The 21,218-nt window shown below is 59.1% G+C and overlaps 1 protein-coding gene across 1 annotated transcript; it reads right to left on the reverse strand.

The window, feature by feature from the left end:
- Positions 1 to 3,312: 3,312 nt before the first annotated feature.
- Positions 3,313 to 13,532, reverse strand: VSIG10L2 (V-set and immunoglobulin domain containing 10 like 2). Its single transcript, XM_036354395.1, has 12 exons — positions 13,427 to 13,532; positions 11,576 to 11,911; positions 11,055 to 11,330; positions 9,064 to 9,339; positions 8,260 to 8,508; positions 7,270 to 7,530; positions 5,466 to 5,756; positions 4,673 to 4,969; positions 4,001 to 4,123; positions 3,714 to 3,738; positions 3,572 to 3,624; positions 3,313 to 3,410 (listed from the first exon to the last, which is right to left on the reverse strand). The coding sequence occupies exons 1-12, from the start codon at positions 13,530 to 13,532 to the stop codon at positions 3,313 to 3,315; spliced, it is 2,391 nt and encodes a 796-aa protein (XP_036210288.1).
- Positions 13,533 to 21,218: the final 7,686 nt, after the last annotated feature.

Below are 21,218 nucleotides of genomic sequence, written 5' to 3' on the forward strand. Positions count from 1 at the left end.
TCCCTGACCATGAGCTGTTCTGAACTGCCGTGCCCCGCGCAGTCCCCAAAGCTGGTTCTGCCTGGTGTCACTTCTCCAGGAAGCCCAGGGACACGGCCCACAGCGGGAGGTGGCATCCCCGTCTGCGGGCACTGGGCACCGGGCTGGAGCTCATTACCGCTGTCTCGCCACCCTCACAGCAAACCCACAAAGTAGGTGTTGAAGCCCACAGGCCTCACAGCGCCCGCCCGCACGTGAGCCCGGCTGGGGTGGAGCCGTAACCTGAGCCCCTTCCACTTTTCCACGCCGCGTTCCAAAGCACTGTGGTTCCCTCATCAATGGCACCCGTCCAATCCACGTGCTCCCGTCCGCCTGCCGCCGCTCTGCTCCCGTCCGCCTGCCGCCGCTCTCACAGCCAGGGAAGCTGCCTCTGCCCACGTGGGGCGTGGGGCCCAGCTCCCAGAGTCCACTCTCTCCCCCTGATCCCCCCACCCCCCACCTCCCCTGTGCCCACCTCCCCTGTCCCCCACCAGAATCTGATCTTGGCTTGGCTTAGTGACACTAGTGGTTCAGGCTTCTTCCTGTTTCTTCGTCTTAGAATTCTCTGTGATTCTTCGTTTTAGCATTAAACTTCCCCATTTCTGTTACATCATTTCACTCTCTCCTTCCCCCCCCTTTTCTCGATCAGGCACTGGTAGTCTGGTGACAGGTGACAGGCTGGTGGTGTACGGGGTGTAAGTTAAACTGCAAGGTTTTGAACCTTGTGACGTGGTCTTTTCAAACATTTCTCCCGCCTATTGTTTCTGTTGAACGAGTCTGGAGGCTGGAGCGTCCGGGACAGCGAGCAGACCGTGTCTGTGCCGTACCTCCTTCCAGCTGCGGAGCAGCTAAGAGGTTCCCGTTATGGTGGGACCCCCCTGCGTTGCTGCCTGCTAGAGCATTGACTTGGAGGTGCCCGTGTTTGTATCCTGTTGGAAAGTATGTTCTGTTTCCCTGAAAAGCTGTAACAGCCTGTCTGAGATTGTACATATTTTGAAGGATGTAGCTTAGACAGGTTCTATTGGTGGATATGATTTTATATTAAAAGAGAATGCTGCTTCCATGGAGACCGCGGTGCAGGGGCCTCAGCTGCTCCCTGTGTGTATAAAGCTGTTGTAGCTGTGATTGCGGGGGGGGGGGGGGGGTGTGGCTCTTACTCTGAAATTCTTTGCAACCTCCACCCTGCCCTCCCTGGAACCACCACCCACCCCCTGCACACGGCCAAGAGCCCAGTGAGTTCATCCCTTCTGTTCTGAAGGAACAGGATCTAGGACAAATGGGAGTGGGGGGAAGCTGGGGAAATACCTGAGCCTCGCAGCTGTGTGGAGGCAGGCAGGCCCCCTTAGGGGATGCAGTGTTCCTTCCCAAGGCAAGGCAGAGAGTGGGAGGGGAGCATGAGGAGGGGAAGGCAGGGTGGAGAGTGGGAGGGGAGCATGAGGAGGGGGAGGCAGGGCAGAGAGTGGGAGAGGAACATGAGGGGGAGGCAGGGCAGAGAGTGGGAGAGGAGCATGAGGAGGGTAAGGCAGGGTGGAGAGTGGGAGAGGAGCATGAGGAGGGTAAGGCAGGGTGGAGAGTGGGAGAGGAGCATGAGGAGGGTAAGGCAGGGTGGAGAGTGGGAGAGGAGCATGAGGAGGGGGAGGCAGGGCAGAGAGGGGGCGTGGATGGTCCCTCCTCATGGTGCTGTGAGCTCTGGGCTAGAAGCAGCTGGTTCCTGCCCTACAAAATCAGGGTCTGTGCTGCTGACCCAAAAGCCAACAGGGTCCTTTGCATGGAGTGGGGCCCTGTCCTATCTATTCCCTGTGGCGAGCCGGCACGGCCATGGAATACTCAGCCCCACATCGGGCTCCTTATGTGCTGAGTCAGCTCAGCCAGGTTTGGTGAGCCCGATTGGGGGCGGTGAAGGATGGAGAAAAGACAGACAAGAGAATGAGCCGGGTCTGGGTGGGACGCTGTCCTCTCTGATGGAGAGAGACAGTGCCACGGACTACAAGCCGTGTCTTTATTTTATAGCCAAATTCCACGAGGCAAAGTAAGGGCGTGGTCAAGATGTTTACAACATTCTCGTGGGTTTCGATCCTACTCAACTACATGCACCTGAACTCTGTCAAGCCCACATCACTCAGACACATGGGGCCATGTGTTCAGACCATAGGTTCAAGCTTACAACTCTAGCTGTTGGCTATCATTGTGCTGGGAGGGCTCTGCCCTCCAAGCTGGGACTTGCACGTGGCCATGAGAGGACTGTGCCCTCTCATTAGTCCATGGCTTGAACCTGTCCAAACACTGTAGCCGCTCTCCCCAACCCCCCACATTTAAATAAGGCTTCCCTAAACTGGAGCCCTGTCCTGAGGGCTCGGAGGGGACCCAACACCCCTTTTCTAATAAAGCCTGAATCTGTGAGAACCTCCGAGGCCACTTGCCTTCCTCCTGGCAGCTGGCTAGGCCCTGGCTGCTCCTCCGTGTCCCCTGCAGGGCCAGCCCCGAACAAGCATCGGTTTGTGTTTCTCAGTGTTTCAGACACACACACACTTGGAGCCAGTGAGTCACACTGGCGGCTGGCGGAGAGGGACTTTGGAACAGCCTGGGTCCCCTCTCAGCCAGCGCCCCCGCCTGGGGCAGGAGTGGCCTCTGCTCCCCTTGTGGGCACAGACCCGGGGGCCTGGCACCTGCATCCTGTCCCTCTTCACCACCTGCAGGCCTGGGGCCACTCCTCCCCCACAGGGAGTAGACGGAGCCCTGGCCCTGGCCCTGGCCCTGCTCCTGCTCTGCCACCAGCGCTGACGGCTGGTCCTGTAACCGGGTGTGTCCTCGGGGAGGGATTTGAGGCGTGGAGAGTAAAGAGCCAGAAGACCGTGTCACTGCAGGTGAATGACGGGGACTCGTGCCTCCACATCCTGCACCCCATCTCCCAGCCTCCTCCTGGCTGGAGAACTGGGGCCCACCTGAGCCTGGGGTGGCCTTTCCCTGTGGGAGTTGCAGTGGAACAACCCCCGCTGGTGAGAGTGTCAGCAGGTTTATTAGGGATTGCTCGGCGCCCGGCCTGCTCAGGGAACCAGGCTGTGCCTCCCGCACCGCGTCTCGCTGCCCACAGGCACCTGCTGACCCATGTCCTGTCTGTCTCACCACGGGGCCAGGACTTCCCTTCTAGCCGAGTCCTTGGCGGCCATGGGCTGGCCTCGCACAGGGTGTAAGGCTGGGCGTGAAGCGGAGAGGGGGCCTTGGTGTCACCTTGCTTTTAGGACCAAGTGTGACAGTGGGGGCCCCTCTCCCTGTCCCCCCACTTCCTCCTGGGCCTCAAGGTGTTGCAGTCACTGTGATGGTGACGTTCACTGGCGCATCCATGGACTCCTGCGCCGGATCCGAAGCTGGGGTGGCAGGTGGCGTTTCAGTGCCTGAGGAGCAGAATGAACAGGCAGAGAGGTGCCTGGGGGGTGAGGGGTGGGGGGAGGAGTCCCAGGTGGTCCTTAGAGGACAAGAGACATCATGCATCACGCATGAGACCCGGGACCGGCCCCCTTTACATGAGTCGCCTTTGGGATAAGATGCCGCGTACCTGCCTGCGCCTCAGGGCCCTCCGCCGAGCCCCTGTGTGGGTGGCTCTGCTCCCTGAGGGCGAAGTGGGACAGCGAGGTTAGTGACAGCCACACCGTCCCAGCCTCGATTCCTCCCGAGCCCCGAATGGGGTCCGCACTCACGTGGGAACGAGCAGCTGCCCGAGGCCTGCAGACAAGGGGGAGGGGCGCCTTAGTGAGCAGCAGCCCAGGTCGCAGGAGAGCCCTCCTCCCCAGAGGCTCCCGCAGAGACCAGGAGCCCGAGGGGGTGCCTGAGGCCGGGGTTGGCCCCAGGAGCATCTCACATTGTCCTACTCCTGGGATGGGGGGGGATGGGAGGGTGGGGGGGATGGTCCTGCATCTCCCTGGGGTCATGGAGACCTGGCTGCCTTCTGGGGTCAAGCAACCACCCCCTTCAGTTTCCCACTCACAGGGGAAGGCCTCCGGGTGCCGGGCCGCGTACTGGAACACCAGCAGAGAGGCCACCGTCGCCACCACCATGCCTGTGCCCGCGGCGCCCAGCACAGCTGGGTAGGCGCTCAAGGGCGGGTCCGCTGGGAGGGAGAGCAGTGGATGCACAGGGTAGGTTAGAGCCACGGCTGAACCTGGCAGCAGTGGCTCAGAGGGTGCCAGTTCCCCCTGCACCCCCGGTGGGTGATCAGGGGCGAGGCCGGACCCAGAGCGCCTGTGTGCCCCGTGTTCTTGAGTTGGATCCCCAGCCGAGTCCCTGTGCTTGGCACCGGGGGCAGCGGGCCAGTTATCTCGGCAGCTGCCGTGTCATGAGGAGTCCCCAGGACGGGGAGAGCATGGGAAGCCGGGGGCCCACCGTGTGCCCCCGGGATGAGACTGAGGCACAGAGGCGGCCCTCTCCTTCCTCCATCTCCCCTTCCCTGCTTCTGATTAGAGCTGAACTATGGCTCCTACCCCTCGGCTGACACCTCGGGCCTCCCCGGGAGGGAAGGCGGGGGAGAGGACAGAGATGGGGCGGGAGGGATCCAGCAGGAAGGAGCAGAGGGATGGAGCCGGGGTGCCCTGTGAGGAGGAAGATGGGCAGGGCTCGCTTTGGGGGGCAAGGCGAGCCTCGCAGGGCGCTAGCCCAGCACCTGGTATCTTCCCCTCAGAGGGATGTCCCGCCGTGCGGTGGTTCAGAGCCAGGATGCGGAAGGTGTAGAGCACCCCGGGGTCCAAGCCCCCCAGCCGCCGGGCTCTGCTCTCCGGCTCGATGTCGCCGGCCGCGGTCTCCCAGGCCGCAGCTCCCGGGCCCGGAGCGCCCGCCCTGCGCTGCACCAGGAAGCCGGTCAGGTTGCCGGGGCCCGCGACCGCCCACTGCAGCTGCACGTCTCTGCGGTGCCTCCCGTAGGTCAGGCGGCTGATGGTGACGTTGGGGGGAGCTGGGTACCCTGGGGGCGAGGGTGGGACACATGCAGGCATGTGCACCACCACACGTGTGCATGTGTGAGTGCGTGTGTGTGTCCATGTGCGCCCAGGTGCGCATATGCTTCTGCGCCCCATTTGCTCCAGTTGCATCGGGAGCTGGCAAAGGTGCAGACGCGCTCAGTTCTGTCGTGGGGCCAGTGTTGCCCTGGCTTCCATTTCTAGGCCCGTTTCCTCGCCTACGAACTGAGGAAAAGGAGATGATTCTGCCCGCCTGAAGCTGTTGGCCTGTGTCCTAGTGTGCGTGTGCCTCGCGGCCAGTAGCCCTGGAGGGTCGTGTTTGTGAGGGGCTGTCTGCCTGCGGGAGCTAACGGCCCACATGCTAAAAGGAATTCCAGTGCCTCCCACCTGCAGGGCCACATGGGGCTGGAGGCTTCCCACCTCCCTGGACACACAAATGCCCCCCCAACACACACACACACACACACACACACACACGTGCACACATGCACACACACTCACGGAGGACCTCCAGCAGGATGCTGCCACTGCTGTTGCCCACGGCGTTGCGAGCCACACACTGGTAGGTGCCCCCGTGGCGAGCTGGGTCTGCACCGCGGATGCTAAGGTGGAGCTGGGAGCCCTCGGGGTGCAGCATGAATCCGGAATCGCCCGGTTCCAAGAGCTGCCGCTGGGGTCCCAGCCAGAGGAGGTGGGCAGGTGGTGTGCCCCCCAGGAGGACACACCGCAGCCAGGCTTCTTGCCCCTCCAGCACCGACACCTGGGCCGTAGCCACTGCCAGCTGTGGGGCTTCTGCAGGGAGAGAGAGCAAGGCTGGAGCTGTCCCCTGAGCCAGGGGTGTGGAAGGCCCAGGGGAAGGTGCTGGCCAGTGGTGGGGGGAGGGGAGAGAGAGGAGGCGGGGGGGGGGGGGGGGGGGGCCGTGCAGGTGACAGTGAAGCTGTCCTGGGCCAGACCGTCTCCTCTGAAATTCTATGCAGATTCCTATCGCCACCTGCTCCAAAGTTAGGTGATGATAGATAGCAGTGTTCCTCCTGCCAACCCCAGGCTCTGCGCCTGCCTCCCTCACCTGGGCATCCACCTCCTCCCTCTCCACACCTGGCTCAGGGCCTCCTTCCCCCAGGGGCCCCCCAGGGGCTGCCACCTCCCGCCCCGCCCAGGCAGGGCTCATAGCAGGTGCTTGGTTTTTAGGGGAGGATTCCTACAACCCAGAGGTCAGGTGTCAGGGAGCCCAGTCCTGAGACTGAGTAACAAGGGAGGGACATATTCTGGTTGAGGAATTTCTCAGAGCCCCTGAGGCAGGCTGCTTGGGGACTAAGATGTAACTCATTTTGTGAGAATGATTATCGATAACGGCTCCTCTGCTTGCTTTTCTCGCATTTTTTACTCTAATGTATAGCTTCTTTAAACAGTAAATGGGACTGGCAGGGCCAGGAGACAGAGAAAGGAAGCTGAGTGAGAGGGAGTGAGAGAGGTAAAGGCCTCTGGCACCTGAAACATGAATTCAAGTCAGGAATACAATCGGGCACCTCTCATGCAAATTGATGCAAATGAGGCAGACAGTCAGAGCCCCTCATTGGCTAGATGGGGGCTGCCCAGCCACACGTGACTGCTGCTGTAAATACATACACCAGATTTTGAAGACAGTCCAAAAAACAATGTAAAATACCTCCTTAGTAATTTACACATTGAAATAATCTTATATTGGATATATTGAGTTGAGTAAAATGTTCCACCTATTTCTTTTTGCTTCTTTTAATGTGGCTACTAGAAAATTCAAAATTCTATATATGGCCCTGGCTGGTGTTGCTAAGTGGTTAGAGCGTCGGCGCATGCACCAAAGGGTTGCAGGTTTGATTCCTGGTCAAGGGCACACACCTGGGTTGCAGGTTTGCTCCCCTCCCCCAGTTGGGGCAGGTGTAAGAGGCAACCAACTGATGTGTCTCTCTCATATCAATGGTTCTCTCGCTCTCTCTCTCTCTCTCTCTCTCTCTCTCTCTCCCTCCCTCCTTCCCTTCCACTCTCTCTAAAAATCAATGGGAAAAAATATCCTCAGGTGAGGATTAACAACAAAAATAAATAAATAAAAGTATATATATGGCTCACATTATATTTTTTTGGTCAACACACACATAGACTAAACCCCCTAATTTTATGGATCAAAAATACTTGAGTCCCTGGGAGGTGAGTTGACCAGTCTCTGGACTCACTTTGCGCCCCAGCACAGCTGCCCCCAGCCCCTCGGCCCCATTCCGAAGGGGTGCTCCTTCCACCCCATCCCAGAACCCAGTCCCTAGCCTCCACTCACCCAGCTGAAGCCGGCAGTGGGGACCGGGGACCCTGAGCGGGTGAGTGCCCTGGCAGGTGAACACCCTGCCAGCCAGGTCGCCCAGGGCCGGCAGGAGGTGGACCGCCAGTGAGGCGCTGCTGCTGCCCAGCGGCTGCTGCTGCCCATCCAGCCAGCTCAGCAGGGCGGGGGGCTCGCCGCCAGCCCACTCGCAGCTCAGCATGATGAACTGCTCCCCCGATGTGGCCATGGTCCAGCACGCAGGGTTCCGGTGGGGTTCCCCTGAGGAGGGAATACAGCTCAGCATAACCCTCCAGGGGGAAGGAGACCCAACAGGCCCAGCCCGTCCCTCCCTCCTTCATTATTGGTTCACTCGCCCATTCCTCCCTTTCCTCAGTCAACTCATCTATTTTTTCATTTATTATTTGTTGAAGGCTGACCATGTGCCAGAGAAATAGTGGCAACAAACGCTAGCAAAGAGTTACAATACAGCCTGATGAATGCTGGGGTGCAGGTGGAGAGACAGCTATCTGCAGCCTCGGGGAGAAGGACTTGGTAAACAAGTTGACGTTGAACTTGGTCTTTGGTAGATGGACAGGAGTTTCCAAGTTGGAGAGAAAGTTCCAGGCACAGTTCAAGAACAACATGCAGTAGAGCCGTAGAGTTGTATGTGGGGTTTGGGGGGGAGGGGGCAGTCGGGCGGGGGGAGGCAGGAGGTGGGAGGTGAGAGCCTGCTGATCCTGGAGGCTGGGAGACAGTTAGGAGGGGGTCACAGGCTCCCACGCCTGAGATGAGGAGGACGGGCCTCAGTGCAGGTGGAGACCAGCCGGGGTGGAGAGAAGTTGGGAGGTGGGGTCTGGGCTGAGTACTGCCACCTCCCTGTTACGTGGAAAGTCTCAGAATTTGTGGTCAGAGTCCCACCCAGACCCAGGGCCCCTCCATCCTCCCCCCTAGCCCTCCTCTCTCCTCTGCCTGGGGTGTCAGAGCCCAGCTATCTCTGTGTCCACTCACACAGCGCAGTCCTGCAGGGGGCGGGCAGCGCCAGGGCGGGGTGCTGGCCGGTGCAGGTGAAGACGCTGCCGTTGGGCAGCTGGGTGGCTGCGTGGCTCCAGGTGACATTGCTGAGGGCGGCAGGGCCCGTTCCCTGGGGCCCTTCCCACTGCAGCTGGGCAGCTGGAAGCCCCCCAGGCCAGGCGCAGACCAAAGTCACAGCCCCGGGGGCGGGGAGCACTGCACAGGAGGGCTGCCCCTCGGGGGGATCTGGGGACAAGTGGGCTCCGATGGGGCTGGACCAGGCCACACTGCCCATGCGCCAGCACCCCTGGGGCCAGAGGCGTCCTGGTAGGTGACGTGGGGAGAAGTGGGTGAGCTGGGAAGACCGACACCTCTGAGGGGCTGGTGAGCAAAAGGCTGAGCTCTCAGGTCAAGGGGCATGGCTTGGGGGCTGGGCGGGAGGTCAGAATCCCTGGGCAACCCCGGGGGCTCCCATGGAAGCCCCAGCAGGAAGTGTTCCCATGCCCCACTGCCATCCTCACCTGGGCACCGAGTCTCACTGTCCTCACTCTGCCCCTCTCTGTGCCGCAGCTCAGTCCGGGGACCATGGGGACAACCCCTCAGAAGGGCTGTCTGCACAGGGCGGGGGGCAGTCCCTCTCCCTGCCCTCCCCAAGGTTTGTTAGCCTCTCCCCCTGCTCTGCAACTCCAGTTGGTCCCCCAGACCTGCCTCCCCCCAATATCTGCCCCATTCCCCAAGGGCGTGTGCAGTTTGCAGGAGCACAGGGTGGCGGGGGTGGGGGTGGGGTTGGCACACACTCACAGTAGATGCTGAGCTGGATGGCAGTCTGCGTGCGGGTGTCCAGGCGGCTGTTGTGGGCCAGGCAGGTGTACAGGCCAGTGTGGGCGCGGCTGGCGCTGGCGATGGTGTAGGTCGGCCCGGTGTGGACCTGCGTGTGGTCCCGGAGCCACACATAGTGACTAGGGGGGTTGGATGCAGCCAGGCAGCTCAGAGTCACTTCTTCCTTCTCACTGGCCCAGAAACCCTCCTCGGTGAAGCCCGGCGGCTCCATGGTGACCACAGGCTTGTCCGGACCGTCTGGGGGGCAGGGGAGGCCGTCACACCTGTCCAGTCTGCATTCCTGAATCTGCTCATGTGACCACCGCCACACCTACTCACCATCCAGCCACCACATCTTACGCACCAATGGCGTCAACCACTCTGCCAGGCCCCTGAGGAGCCAGAGTCCAGGGGCCACAGGCACAGCGCAGTGTGGGAGACGGGGATCTGTGGAGTGAGCCCCAGGCTGGGGCTGGGCTGGGCTGGGCTGCACTGAGGTAGGGGACAGGCCCGAGTTGGGTGGGCAGAAGAGGGCGCCCAGCCCTCTCACGTTGCCTGGCGTTGAGGAACTGGCCCAGCTGGTCCCTCGAGATGAGAGGGAAGAGAACAGGGTGGGCAGTGCCCGGGCATGATCCCAGCAGCCAGCTCTCTCCAGTTCTTTGGGGTCTCCGCCTTCCCCTCTCTCCTGTGTCCTTTCTCCCTGACTCCTGGCAAGGACGGAATTATCTTCCCGCTTCTATTCTGCCTCTGCATCGTTCCCAGGAACTGTTCAGCTGTCTCCTCCACAGTCCTCACCCTACAGTTCCCGAAAGACCGTGGTCGGCAAACCGCGGCTCGAGAGCCACATGCGGCTCTTTGGCCCCTTCGGTGTGGCTCTTCCACAAAATACCACGTGCGGGCGCGCACGTACAGTGTGATTGAAACTCCATGGCCCGTGCGCAGAAGTCGGTATTTTGTGGAAGAGCCACACCGAAGGGGCCAAAGAGCCGCATGTGGCTCGCGAGCCGCGGTTTGCTGACCACTGCCACAAGCCACCTCAAACAAGACGGACGAGACCCCGTCAGTCCCTGCTCCTTAAAGCCTCCGGGCCAGCACTGGCCAGCAGCCATGTGAGCCACAGATGCTTAAATCCCCAGTAGCCAGATCTTCAAAAGGAAAAGCACCCGAACTCAACCACGCAGAAAACATCAGTGGGTGTTAATAACTTTAAGGTTTTTTTTTTATTTAACCAAATACATGCAGAATATTCTCATGTTAGTGTATAATCAATATAAAAATTAAAGACGAGCTATTTTATATTCTTTCTTTAGCAACACCATCCTGTGTGCACCTGACACTCCAAGCTCATCTGTTTGGTTTGGTCACGTGTGCGTGCTCAGGGCCACGCGTGGCCACCACGCTGGGCAGCGCTGCTCTAGACCGTCTGGTCCTCATCTTTCACACAAACTTCCCATCCCTTTCAGAAGCTCATTCCCGTTCTGTGTTCTCCTCGTTCCTGACCCAACTCTCCTGGTCTCCCCTCCACTTTGTACAGCTGGCTACTTCCTCCTCGCTGGCTGCTTCCTCCTCGCTGGCTGCGCTGGAGTTTTGTTCTGCAATTAACCCCTCCTTTGCTCTCAGGAGTCCCTGTAGGGACCCACCTGTGCCCTCTTTACCCAAAATGCCCCCTGCTTCCTCGGGTCCGGGTGGTCCCTGCGAGTCCTTCAGGCTTAACCCAAAGGCAGGCTTTCGGGGCCACCCCTGAACAGTGGGTAAACTTGTGACTGCGAATCTAGGTGCATTTTCCTGGGAAGAGGGGCTCGTGACCTTGACAAGGTTACAACCCAGTGTCCTGGAGCCGCATTTGGCACCAGTGGGTGCAGCACCCCGAGGCTGGGGCACTCCCGGGGGACCCGGAATGTGTCAGGAGGCCGAGTGAAGTGGGTAGCTGGGTGCCGGCCCTGCCCACCTGCCCCCACACCTGTCAGACTCACAGATGACGTCCAGGAAGGCCCCGTCGCTGCTCAGCTGGTTGACGGCGTTGTGGGCGCTGCACACGTACCAGCCCAGGTGTGTCCGGTTGACTGGGTCCAGCAGGAGCACTCGCTCCCTGACCCCCAGCGGGGCCTCCCCGTGGCCTCTGGGTGCCTGATGCTTCCAGGCAAAGGTCACGGGCTCCGTGCCCTCCCGCACTGTGCACGTGGCCACCACCGATGTCCCCTCCACGGGGGACGGCTCGCTCAGCCGCACCTGAGGCTTCGACACAGGCACTGCCAGGAAAGAAGAGGCCCTGTGTTGGTCATCGCAGACCCAGGCCGTGCCCGCTGTGCCCGGTGGCCCAGCCCTTGCTGGCTGGGGGCTGGCCGGCCCACAGTCTCCCGAACACCCAGGCGTCCTCCTTCCCCGGGCGTGGCCTTGCAGCACCTGGGCCCCGCAGCACCCAGCGGGCAGCGCATGCAAAGGGGCGCACGCCATGTGCACAGCACCCAAGCCCAGGCCCCTGCCGTGCCCTCACCCAGCACGGCCAGGCTGAAGTGGGAGTAGGCGGTGTGCAGCCGGCCTCCGGTGGCGTGCAGGGCCTGGCACAGGAAGTGGCCGCGGGCAGCCTCCCGCAGCTCCCCCAGCACCAGGCTGCTGTTCCGCAGGCTCACGGTCCCCAGAGCCGAGGCCCCGGCCTCCACCTTGAACTCGGCTCCACTGGTGACAGCCACCGGCCGGGGGATCTGCGAGCCCAGGGGGGTGAAGCTCCAGAAGACCACCACGGGGGCGGGCGGGGAGCCACAGGCCAGCTCCACAGAGCCGCCCCGCACTCCCTGGACGGACGCCACCTCCTCGTCGGGCTGCCCTGGGGACAGTGACATGCGGGACATTTGAGCTGCCGAGCTCTCCTGCCCCCTCCTTGCCCAGAGCCTGCTCTGCAGCCGGGACAGACGGGGCAGGTTGGATCCAGGTTGGATCCGACAGCACAAGCCCTTGGGGAGTTGGGGCAGAGACGGTTTCCAGGGGGAGCCTGCAGCCTCCTGCCCGGCTGTGCTGTAGGAGCAGAAGGCTGGGGACCAGCCAGGTGACGACTCAAGAGTCAGGGGAGCTGTGTGGCCACTGGCCATCTAGGCTCCGGGGACCTCAGGGAAGGGTGCCAAGGGGTTTCAGACCCAGCGGCAAAGGGAAGGCACCGCCTGCCTGCCATCGGCCCATCCATCATCCGTTCACGTGTCAGCTGTTTACACCATCAAGTGCCTGCCTCGTGCCAGGCACCAGGGTGGCAGTGACAAATGAGCCACCCCACGGGGACTCCCGTAGAGTCCATCAGAGAGTCAGACATCAGCTCATTGTCACGGGGCGAGGCTGCCCAGGCCTGGCACGGACCCCAGCATCCGCCGGGGCACCAGGGTGTCCTGCCCCTGCAGCCAGGCGGCTCCAACATGCTGACAGCCCCAGCGCGCGGGACTGGCATAAGGGCCGCAGGGAAACTGAGCCACAGGAGCAAGCCACGCCAGCTTGCCTTTGCTGAGTGCGAGGCTCTGTCCTGCACGCTCCCCTCGGGACCCGCTGCCCCTAATTGTTACAATAATTACATCCCGAGACTCTGAAACACGAAATCGCGTGTCCAAAGCCACACGGGAGGCGGTGGGGCTGCAGCGGAGCCCAGTCCAACACCCCGGCTGAGACTCTCCTCGGCTGTCGGCTCCTCCAGAGAGAGGAAAAGACAGGCCTGGAGTCGGAGGGGGGGATCGAAGGCAAAATTCTGAGGTTCGATTAATCAAGAAGGACAAGAACCCAGAAACGGATTCTCTCCCGTCCCACCAGCTGCCCGTGCCCTGACGACCACCAGGCTTGGAAGAAAGAGTGAAACCAGGTCACTCGCATGTTCACAGCGGGGCAGTGGTCCTCGGGATGCCCCCCCCCCCGCGCCCCCCGCGCTTCTAGGGTGATGCAGAGCCCTGTTTGGGCCCTGCCTCCCCCACCCGACAGGCAGAAGCCGCTCAGAGCACGCTGGCTGATGGCTAGCAGGTCAATGACACGAATGGACTTGATGGCTACGTGAGTGCGAAAGAAGGATCCCGAGGAAGAAAGGGGAGGAAATGCCTGGCCGGCGTGGCTCAGTGGTTGAGCATCGACCTATGAACCAGGAGGTCAATGGTTCGATTCCCAGTCAGGGCACTTGCCTGGTTTTTGGCTCGATTCCCCAGTGTGGGGTGTACAGGAGGCAGGCAATCAATGATTCTCTCTCATCATTGACATTTCTCTCTCCCTCTCCCTTCCTCTCTGAAATCAATAAACATATCTTTTTTTTAAAAAAATACAAAAGAAAGAAAGGGGAGGAAATAATGGGACGCGAGTGGGAATGGGATCCTGTGGGGGTGGTTTGAGTATCGCTCACCTGAGGCCCCGAGACACAGCAGGCAGAGGGGTGGCAGCAGCAGGAGGCTGGGTGGTCTGCGCAGGCCCCGCCGGCTGTCCACGGCCCCCATCGCCTGCGTGGCCGCCTGTCTGGCGCGGAGCCTGCCCGACTTGCGGGCTCCGTCTCCCCAGGCAAAGCCCGCCAGAAAGATGGGGTCCTGGCTCGGGTTGCCAACCTCAGCCCTTGGCACCTTCACCCCTGCTCTCCTGTTACCTCCCTGCCCCGATTATGGGTGAATTATTTACCAGGTGATTCACTCCATCCATAATGCAGGAGGCAAGGCCCCCCGTGCAGCACTCCTGACCGGGGATCCGAGGTTCAGACTCCCCCTTCTGTGGCCTTCGCGCCCTCCGCTCGCCTCACGTCTTGTCAGGAGCACGTGGACCCTGACGGGAGCTCTGGAGTCCGGCTTGGGGTTGACCGGTGAACTGTGGAACTTCGGGGTGGTTTTGAGCCTCTTCCAGCTTTCGTTTTTTTCACAGAGAAATGGAGGGAAAACTCTTTCTAGTAAAGATGATTGTGAATATTAAATGAAAAAACTTATATTAGCATAAGGGGGCTTCTTGGGTGCTAGTAACGTCCTATTTCTTGGCTTGAGCAGGGGTTACCGTTCATCAAGCTGTACATTCATTTGTATATACTGTTACATATGCTTGATAAAACGCACACACACACACACACACACACACACACACACCACTCCACACCGCACACCACACACCACACCACACCACGCCTGAGCAGTACCAGTGTGTAGTTGGTGCACCATCAGGCCTGCTCTATCTGGATTTGACCTACGAAGTCTGGACCCTGAAGCTGGCATCCTCCTAACCAGGGCTCTGAATCCCAGCTCTCCCCTCTTCCTCCTCCTCTTTCTCTCCTTTCTCCTCCTCCTCTTTCTCTCCTTTCTCCTCCTCCTCCTCCTCCTCCTCCTCCTCCTCCTCCTCCTCCTCCTCCTCCTCCTCCTCCTCCTCCTCTTGATATCCTGCTGCCTTAGCGCTCTTTGCATGACAACTTGAGATGAGGTCAGAGTTTTCCATCCTCTGGCGGCAGGTAGGGAGGTAGGGAGGTAGGGAGGTAGGGAGGTAGGGAGGTAGGAGGGTGAGAATCCTAGGCCCCACTGAGGCTGGGGATCTGGTGTCAGGTGTCAGGTTCATGGGGCTGAGCAGGGTCAGGACACTTCAGAGCTCAGTGCCAGGCAGGCCCCTCCCACGCCCAGGGGTGCTCGCGAGGGCACTCCGGCCTCTCACTTGCCCTTAGACTGTGGACAGACCTCTGTGCCACTCTCACTCAACCCACGGCCAAGGTCCCTCCATGCCATCCTTGGGGTCTTGAGCCCCCGTTCGGCTTTAAGCAGAAGGGCAGGTGGTCCCTGGGAGTCAGGCTCCCATGATGTGGGGCTGACACATGTCTGACTGGCCCTGTTGTCCAGGCCATGTGGCCCCCTTGTTTGATCCCCCACCCTAAACTGGGACGATCTTCCGATGTTCCTCTGGGAGCAAGGAATGGGGTTTGACTGCCGTCTGCCTCAGGGTGGGTAGCAGCTCAGTCTCCAGATCAAACGTGAGGCTCAGGCTGGTGAATTGGGGGAAGATTGACCTTTTCGTTCCCTCCAGGCCTTCCACTGATTGGACGCGGCCCACCCACACGGGGTGGGGACCATCTGCTTGACCCGGTCCCCCGATTCAAACGTTACTCTCATCTGGAAGCACCTTCAAAGACACACCTGGGATCAGGTTTGACCAAATCTCCGGGTCCCGCGGCCTCGTGAAGTGACACGTAACCTAACCATCATAGAGGCAAGTGAGTGGGTCCCCGATCCTGCAGCCCAGCTCTGCCAGGCTGGACTGCGGCCCCGTCCGAAAGGAGAGGAAGCGGGACAGGAACGGGAGAGCAGGCCCACGGCCAGGAGAGCCCAGGGGAGCGCCCTTCATGTATGAGAGGCAAGAGAGGACAAGGGTCAGGACGCAGCTGCCCTGGTTATTGCTGTGTCGCCCAGCCTGTTGCTTACCCCCTCTGAGCTTCAGTTTCTTCACTTATACGGCATTTTTCTTAGGAAGAGTGAGTGAGGTTATGCATCTCTGGCACCTGCCCATCAAAATCACTTATACCCCTGACCTGCGGAATGTAAACCACGAGTTCAGCAATCATTTCCTCGAGCATCTACTAACTGCAAAGCACAGCGCTGTATGTGGTTGGGCGCCCCCCTTCCTCCCCTCCCCTCTTCCCCAAGGAGCATCGTCAGCCAAGACGGGCAACCCAGCACTGCCCTTTGCTCTGGGCATGCTCCGTGCTTCTCATCCGCCCTCCTGCCCAGGCCCTGTGAGCGCCTGCATCCACAGCCTGCCTGGGTCCCACGGACTCCCATCAGCACCCGCACTCATTGCTTTGCGAGAACCTGGGAAGAGGGAGAGGAGATGGTGAGGAATCAGGAGCCGTGGGGGGACTTCCCGGGGAACTCAGGAAAGTGAGGTTATAAGATGGACTTGGGGGCCCAGTTTCTGGAGTAGTTGGAGCTGACATCTGAAGAACCAGGCTGAGGGCTCTGAGTGGGTCCGAGGAACCTCCCTTGCGGCCCAGGAAGGCCCCCCTGCAACCTGGAGAGATGGCCCTTCACCTTCCCCATGGACCTACATGGCGGGCGCTGCACCAGCCACACCAGCCGGACAAGCAGCGTCCCTTCTCTATGCCTCACCGCCCTCGTCTTTAATGACGACCTCGTCACACTATTGGACGGGTAGGATGCAACCACACACATCCAGCGCCTCGTAGGCACCTGGCGCGTGGCACACGTTGGATGAATGTGCACTCCTGACCGCTCTCTGTTTAGGGTGACCTGGGACCTGCTTCCCTAACACGCCCACCCTGGGGTTGCGTTCTTCTCCAGGAGCTTTAGGAAACCATTCACACCTCCCTTGCGAACGAAGCTCGTCCCATACGTCCCACAGCATAGCCAGCGCTCTCTCTCCACCTAATGGTGACCGACCACTTCCTGCCGGCCTGGGCTCCGAGGGCCAGGTGTTCCCAATACTCCTCGGACGGCCCTGCCTCAGCTCAGCTACTCTGCACGGTCCCCCAGTGACTTGACTACCCAGGCCCCAGGCGCCCCTCCACCCACCCCGTCACTCTCTAGCTGTCCCCATCCATCCGCCTGAGGCTGCGCTCACCGGGCTGGCCAGCGCCTGTGGACTGCTCAGTCCCTTCTCTCTGACAAGAAGGCTCAGAGCCCAGCTGGTGTGGCTCAGCGGTTGAGCATCACCCCATGAACCAACAGGTCACCAGTTTGAGTCCCGGTCAGGACACATGCCTGGGTTGTGGGCTTGATTCCCAGTAGGGGGCGGGCAGGAGGCAGCTGATCAATGATGTTTCTCTCATCCATGTTTCTATCTCTATCCCTCTCCCTTCCTCTCTCTCTAAAATAAAATTTTAATAAAAAAAGAAGGCTCGGAATCTTTCTCAGTTGCGTGCTATGTTAGCCAGCTAGTTACATTTCTTTCCTGGCCCCTGGGTGTGGTCACCCTGCCTCCCAGAGGCCGTGAGGAGGCTGGGCCGGAGGCCCAGGCGGTGGTGAGGCTGCCACGGCACCCAGACACCTGGGCACCTTGTGCTTGGCAATGGGCAGCAGCATGTCTGACTGCGCGGAGCTCGGGGCCATGTGACTCTGGTCCTGGCCTCTTCCTGCCTGCACTCCCATCCGCGCCCCCGAGCCGACCCCCAGGACCCTCCCTCCTCCCTCCCTGCTGTGGGGGTCACCCAGCTCTCCTGCCAGCTGTGACCATTCGAGTCCTGATTCTGGAGCCCGGGCTCTGGAGAAGCAGAACGTGGAAGGGGGGATGGCTGGGCCGGAGCGGAGGAAGCGACGCTCCTGGAAGTAAATGGCTTTTCCATGTGTGTCCACGCTGCCTATTGGAGGCCAGCCATAGGCCCTCGGGACCCGGTGGGAGACGAGCCGAGGGCTGGAGAGGAAATGGGAAGGCTCGCAGTCCAGGCGACAGGGCTCCTGCTGGCTGAGAGGAGGAGGGAGGAGGCCGGAGGGCCAGAGGGCCCGCAGGGGTCACTGCTCAGTCACTGCTCCTTGGAGGAAGTGAGGAAATGAACGAGGTCCTAGAAGGAGAGTGAGGGAAGGGAGAATGAAGATCAGGAGGGGAAGGAAGGGGAGGGGAGGCCGGGGAGGAGGAGGCCAAGGTACTATGTGGAGGCTGGAGCCCCCTGGGGACCCCGGGGCAGGAGGCCGGCTTCTGCACCAGCTCTGCCTGGTAACTGCCCTCCTTCCATCTGCTTGAACATCCTAGGAGCCCTTTCACAACCAGTCCTTCCTGGGCCTCCATGGGCAAGACACTCCACTGGGCCTCCAGTTTCCTGGTCAGTTCAACATGTGATTGCAATGCCTGCCCTGCCACTCTCAGAGCTGGAGGGTGGGAGAGTGGGAGAGGACAGTGAAAAGTGCACCACTGCCCAGCGGCTGTGGCTCAGTGGTTGAGTGTTGACCCAGGAACCAAGAGGTCACGGTTCGATTCCCAGTCAGGACACATGCCCGCGTTCTGAAAGAGAGGGAAGGGGCTGGAGCGGGGAGGTGGTGGGAGAGAAACATCGATGTGAGAGAGACACATCCCCTAGGTGCCTCCCACACTTGCCTTGACCGGGACTGGGGATTAAATCTGCAAACCAGGTACATGCCCCTGACTGGGAATCAACCTGTGACCCTTCGGTCCACGGGCCAACGTTCCAACCACTGAGCCAAACCAGCCAGGGCACTGTCATGATTTTTAGGAAGCAGCTGGTGCTGGGGCCGCAGCACAGGTTTGGGGTGAGGAATGCAGCCTCCAGGAGAGGAATGCTCGAGGCGGAGGCCCCTCCCTGCTCCAGCTGGCACTGCGGCCTCCACTGTGTGCGGAGTGTCAGTGCTAGGACTGTTTTCTGTGGGTGAGGGTCTGGAGGAGCACTCGGCCTTGGCTGGACCCAATGGGTGTCTGTGTACGGGGCTGAAGGAGCCAGACCGGGCACCTGAGGTCGGTGAAGGAAGCCGGGGCCCAAGGAAACCTCTGGCCTTCCTCTCCATCTTCCCGCCTGGTCAGCTTCCCTCTCCCCGACCCTCTCCCAATGCTTTGCTCCCCCCACCCCCAGCCTGGCTCGATTCGCCAAGTTCCCTGGCTGGGGAGCAGGAAGGAGTAGGGAGTTTCTGGAATGTCTCCGCAGAGCTCCAGGGGGAGGCCTGGCAACTGGAAATTGTCAGCAGTCTCCTTGGCGACTAGCAGCCAAATAGTTCTGGGAACGGAGGCGGGAGGGGAGCTCTGTGCAGGGCAGCCAAGAGGAGCAGCCCTGGGCCCCCAGTTCCTTATCACCTGGGTCAGTCTGGGCCCATCAGGAGACAGAAACCACTCCCGTGATTTGGAAAGAAAGAATTTAATCTAAAGAATCGACAACTAGGTACAAAGTTGTTAATTAGGTGACGGAAGGGGAGCCGCAGCTGCAGGAGCAGCGCCCCTCCCGGGGCTGGGGACAGAGCAAGAGGGTGGACTGACTCAGCCTCGTACAGGACATTCCCAGGAGGGACCCGGAGCCTGGAACCCAGGCCTCGGAGAAGAAGCTCTGAGCAAGAAGGCGGGCAGCTCCTGCATTGAGCGGAATTGAGTGGCTTGTTCCCAGGGTCCCTGCCAGCTAGTGCTGGGGTCTCTGGGGCGGGGTGTGGGGTGGGTGGCGATGATGAAGCTGCTGCAATTGTTGGAAAGAGTGCAAACTGGATTTGGACGGGCCCGCTGCTGTGGGGTGATGCTCACTTGCAGGGAACACAAGGGACAAAGGACGAAAGTAGGAAAGAGCGTGTCCCCCTCCCTCCTGCCGCAGCCTCCCTCTAGGGCCCCCTATCGGGAGAATCTAATAGAAAGCAGATGGCAACGCAGAAATGGGGGCCACTCCATCACAAAGCCGCGCAGAGAGGACAGGCCTGGAGCTGAAAAGCAAGAACCTTCAAGGGTTAGTCACTGTCTTCCAGCCCAGCTCTAGTGGAAAGAGCAGTGGCAGGCGCATAGTAGGTGCTCATCTAATATCATCGTCTGGCCTCGGCCTTGGTTGGTTCCTGCAAGGGCATATGGGCAGGCCTTCTGGAACCTTCTCTGGCTTTTCTTGAAGAGTGACTGACATTCCCAAGCTCTGAGAGCAGGAAGGCTTTTGTATCTCAGTCGTAATGAAAACAGCAGCGAAGAAATATGTAGGTAAGCCCTGGCCGGTGTGGGTCAGTGGTTGAGCATTGACCTGTGAACCAAGAGGTCACCGGTTCAATTCCTGGTCAGGGCACATTCTTGGGTTTCAGGTTCCATCCCAAATAGGGGGCATGCAGGAGGCAGCTGATCAATGTTTCTCTCTCATTGATGTTTCTCTCCCTCTCTCTCTCTCTCAAATCAATAAAAAACATTTTAAAAAGAGAAATATGTAGGTAAGAGTGGCCTTAGGAAAACCATACATCACTGTGATCGAGTCATATATTAAGGCTAAAGGACTAGATAAAGAGATCTATGGGACAGAATTGGAACCAAGCCCGGGAATACATCCCAGGACATCGGATTGTAGTATAGCATACAATAAAAGCGGTATTGCAAGCCACCGGGGAATAGGATAGTTTATTTAACAACCTGTATAGGCACGGCTGGCTATCTGTCTGCAAAACGAAGGTGAAGCTCTCCACCTCACAAGTGATGAAAACTAAATTTCAAATAGATGAAAGATTGAAATGCCTTTACATTTAAATATTTAAAACAATTTAAATATTGTTTTCATATTTAAACAACTTCCTAAGGAAATATTTAAAGCCATTTTAAACAATATGTAAAACAATTTAAATATTTAAAATAATTTAATTTAAAAAAAACTAGGAGAACATTTATACAACCTAGGTCTGAGGAGAGTTTTCTAAACAAAACAGAAAATCCAGAAGCTCTGGAGGAAAGATAGACAGAACATGTTTAAATTTTAAAAGGGTGAAAGATGACATACACAGTCAAAAGACAAATTGTAGATTGGAGAAAATGTTCCGACGCATAGCACTGATAAAGAGTTAATAGCCCGGCCAGTGTGGCTCAGTGGTGGAGCATCAGCCCATGAACCAGGAGGTCACGATTCGATTTCCAGTCGGGGCACATGCCCGGATTGTGGGCTCCATCCCCAGTACGGGGAGCGCAGGAGCAGCCAATCAATGATGTTTCTCTCTCATCGATGTTTCTCTCTCTATCCCTCGCCCTTCCTCTCTCTAAAATCAATTAAAATTATTTTTTTTTTAAAAAAGAGTTAACATCTATCATCTATGAAGAGCTGCTCCACACAATCAGCAAAATTACTTAGTAGAAAAGGGACAAAACCTCCGAACAGGTGACTCATGGGAGACAAAATCCAAATGGCCAATATATTGACAGAAAGATGCTCAACCTCACTAATGGCCAGGGAAATGCAGGTTTTTAAAAGTGCAGGTACACCACTTTTCATTGGTCCGAGTAGCAGAACTGACAGGGCGTAATGACAACTAGGGCTGGGGAAGATGCGGGAGGAAGAGCACCTTTTAACCTCGCGGCTGCATCTATGAATTACCACAGGCTTCTGACAAAGGGATCTGGTAACAGGAAAACTAACAACACGCATCGCAGTGACCCTGCTTTGTCATTCGTAGCAATTTATCCTACAGGGGGGGGAAAGCAGCAAACTTCGGTATGGAAAAATATGCCAAAAAAAAAAAAATGTCACGGCATGTTTTGTGGTGGCAAAAATA

Source organism: Myotis myotis, unplaced genomic scaffold (assembly GCF_014108235.1).
Source record: "Myotis myotis isolate mMyoMyo1 unplaced genomic scaffold, mMyoMyo1.p scaffold_m19_p_20, whole genome shotgun sequence".
Classification (NCBI taxonomy): Eukaryota; Metazoa; Chordata; class Mammalia; order Chiroptera; family Vespertilionidae; genus Myotis; species Myotis myotis.

Bases quoted from the DNA above. Each gene is read 5' to 3' on its own strand.
- VSIG10L2 (XM_036354395.1), bottom strand. From the start codon at position 13,532: ATGGGGGCCGTGGACAGCCGGCGGGGCCTGCGCAGACCACCCAGCCTC. The intron at 7,531-8,259 runs GTGAGTGGACAC...TTCCCTCCTCAG, and splicing joins CCCCTGCAGGACTGCGCTGT to GGGAACCCCACCGGAACCCT. The intron at 4,970-5,465 runs GTGAGTGTGTGT...CCTCGCCCCCAG, and splicing joins CATCCTGCTGGAGGTCCTCC to GGTACCCAGCTCCCCCCAAC.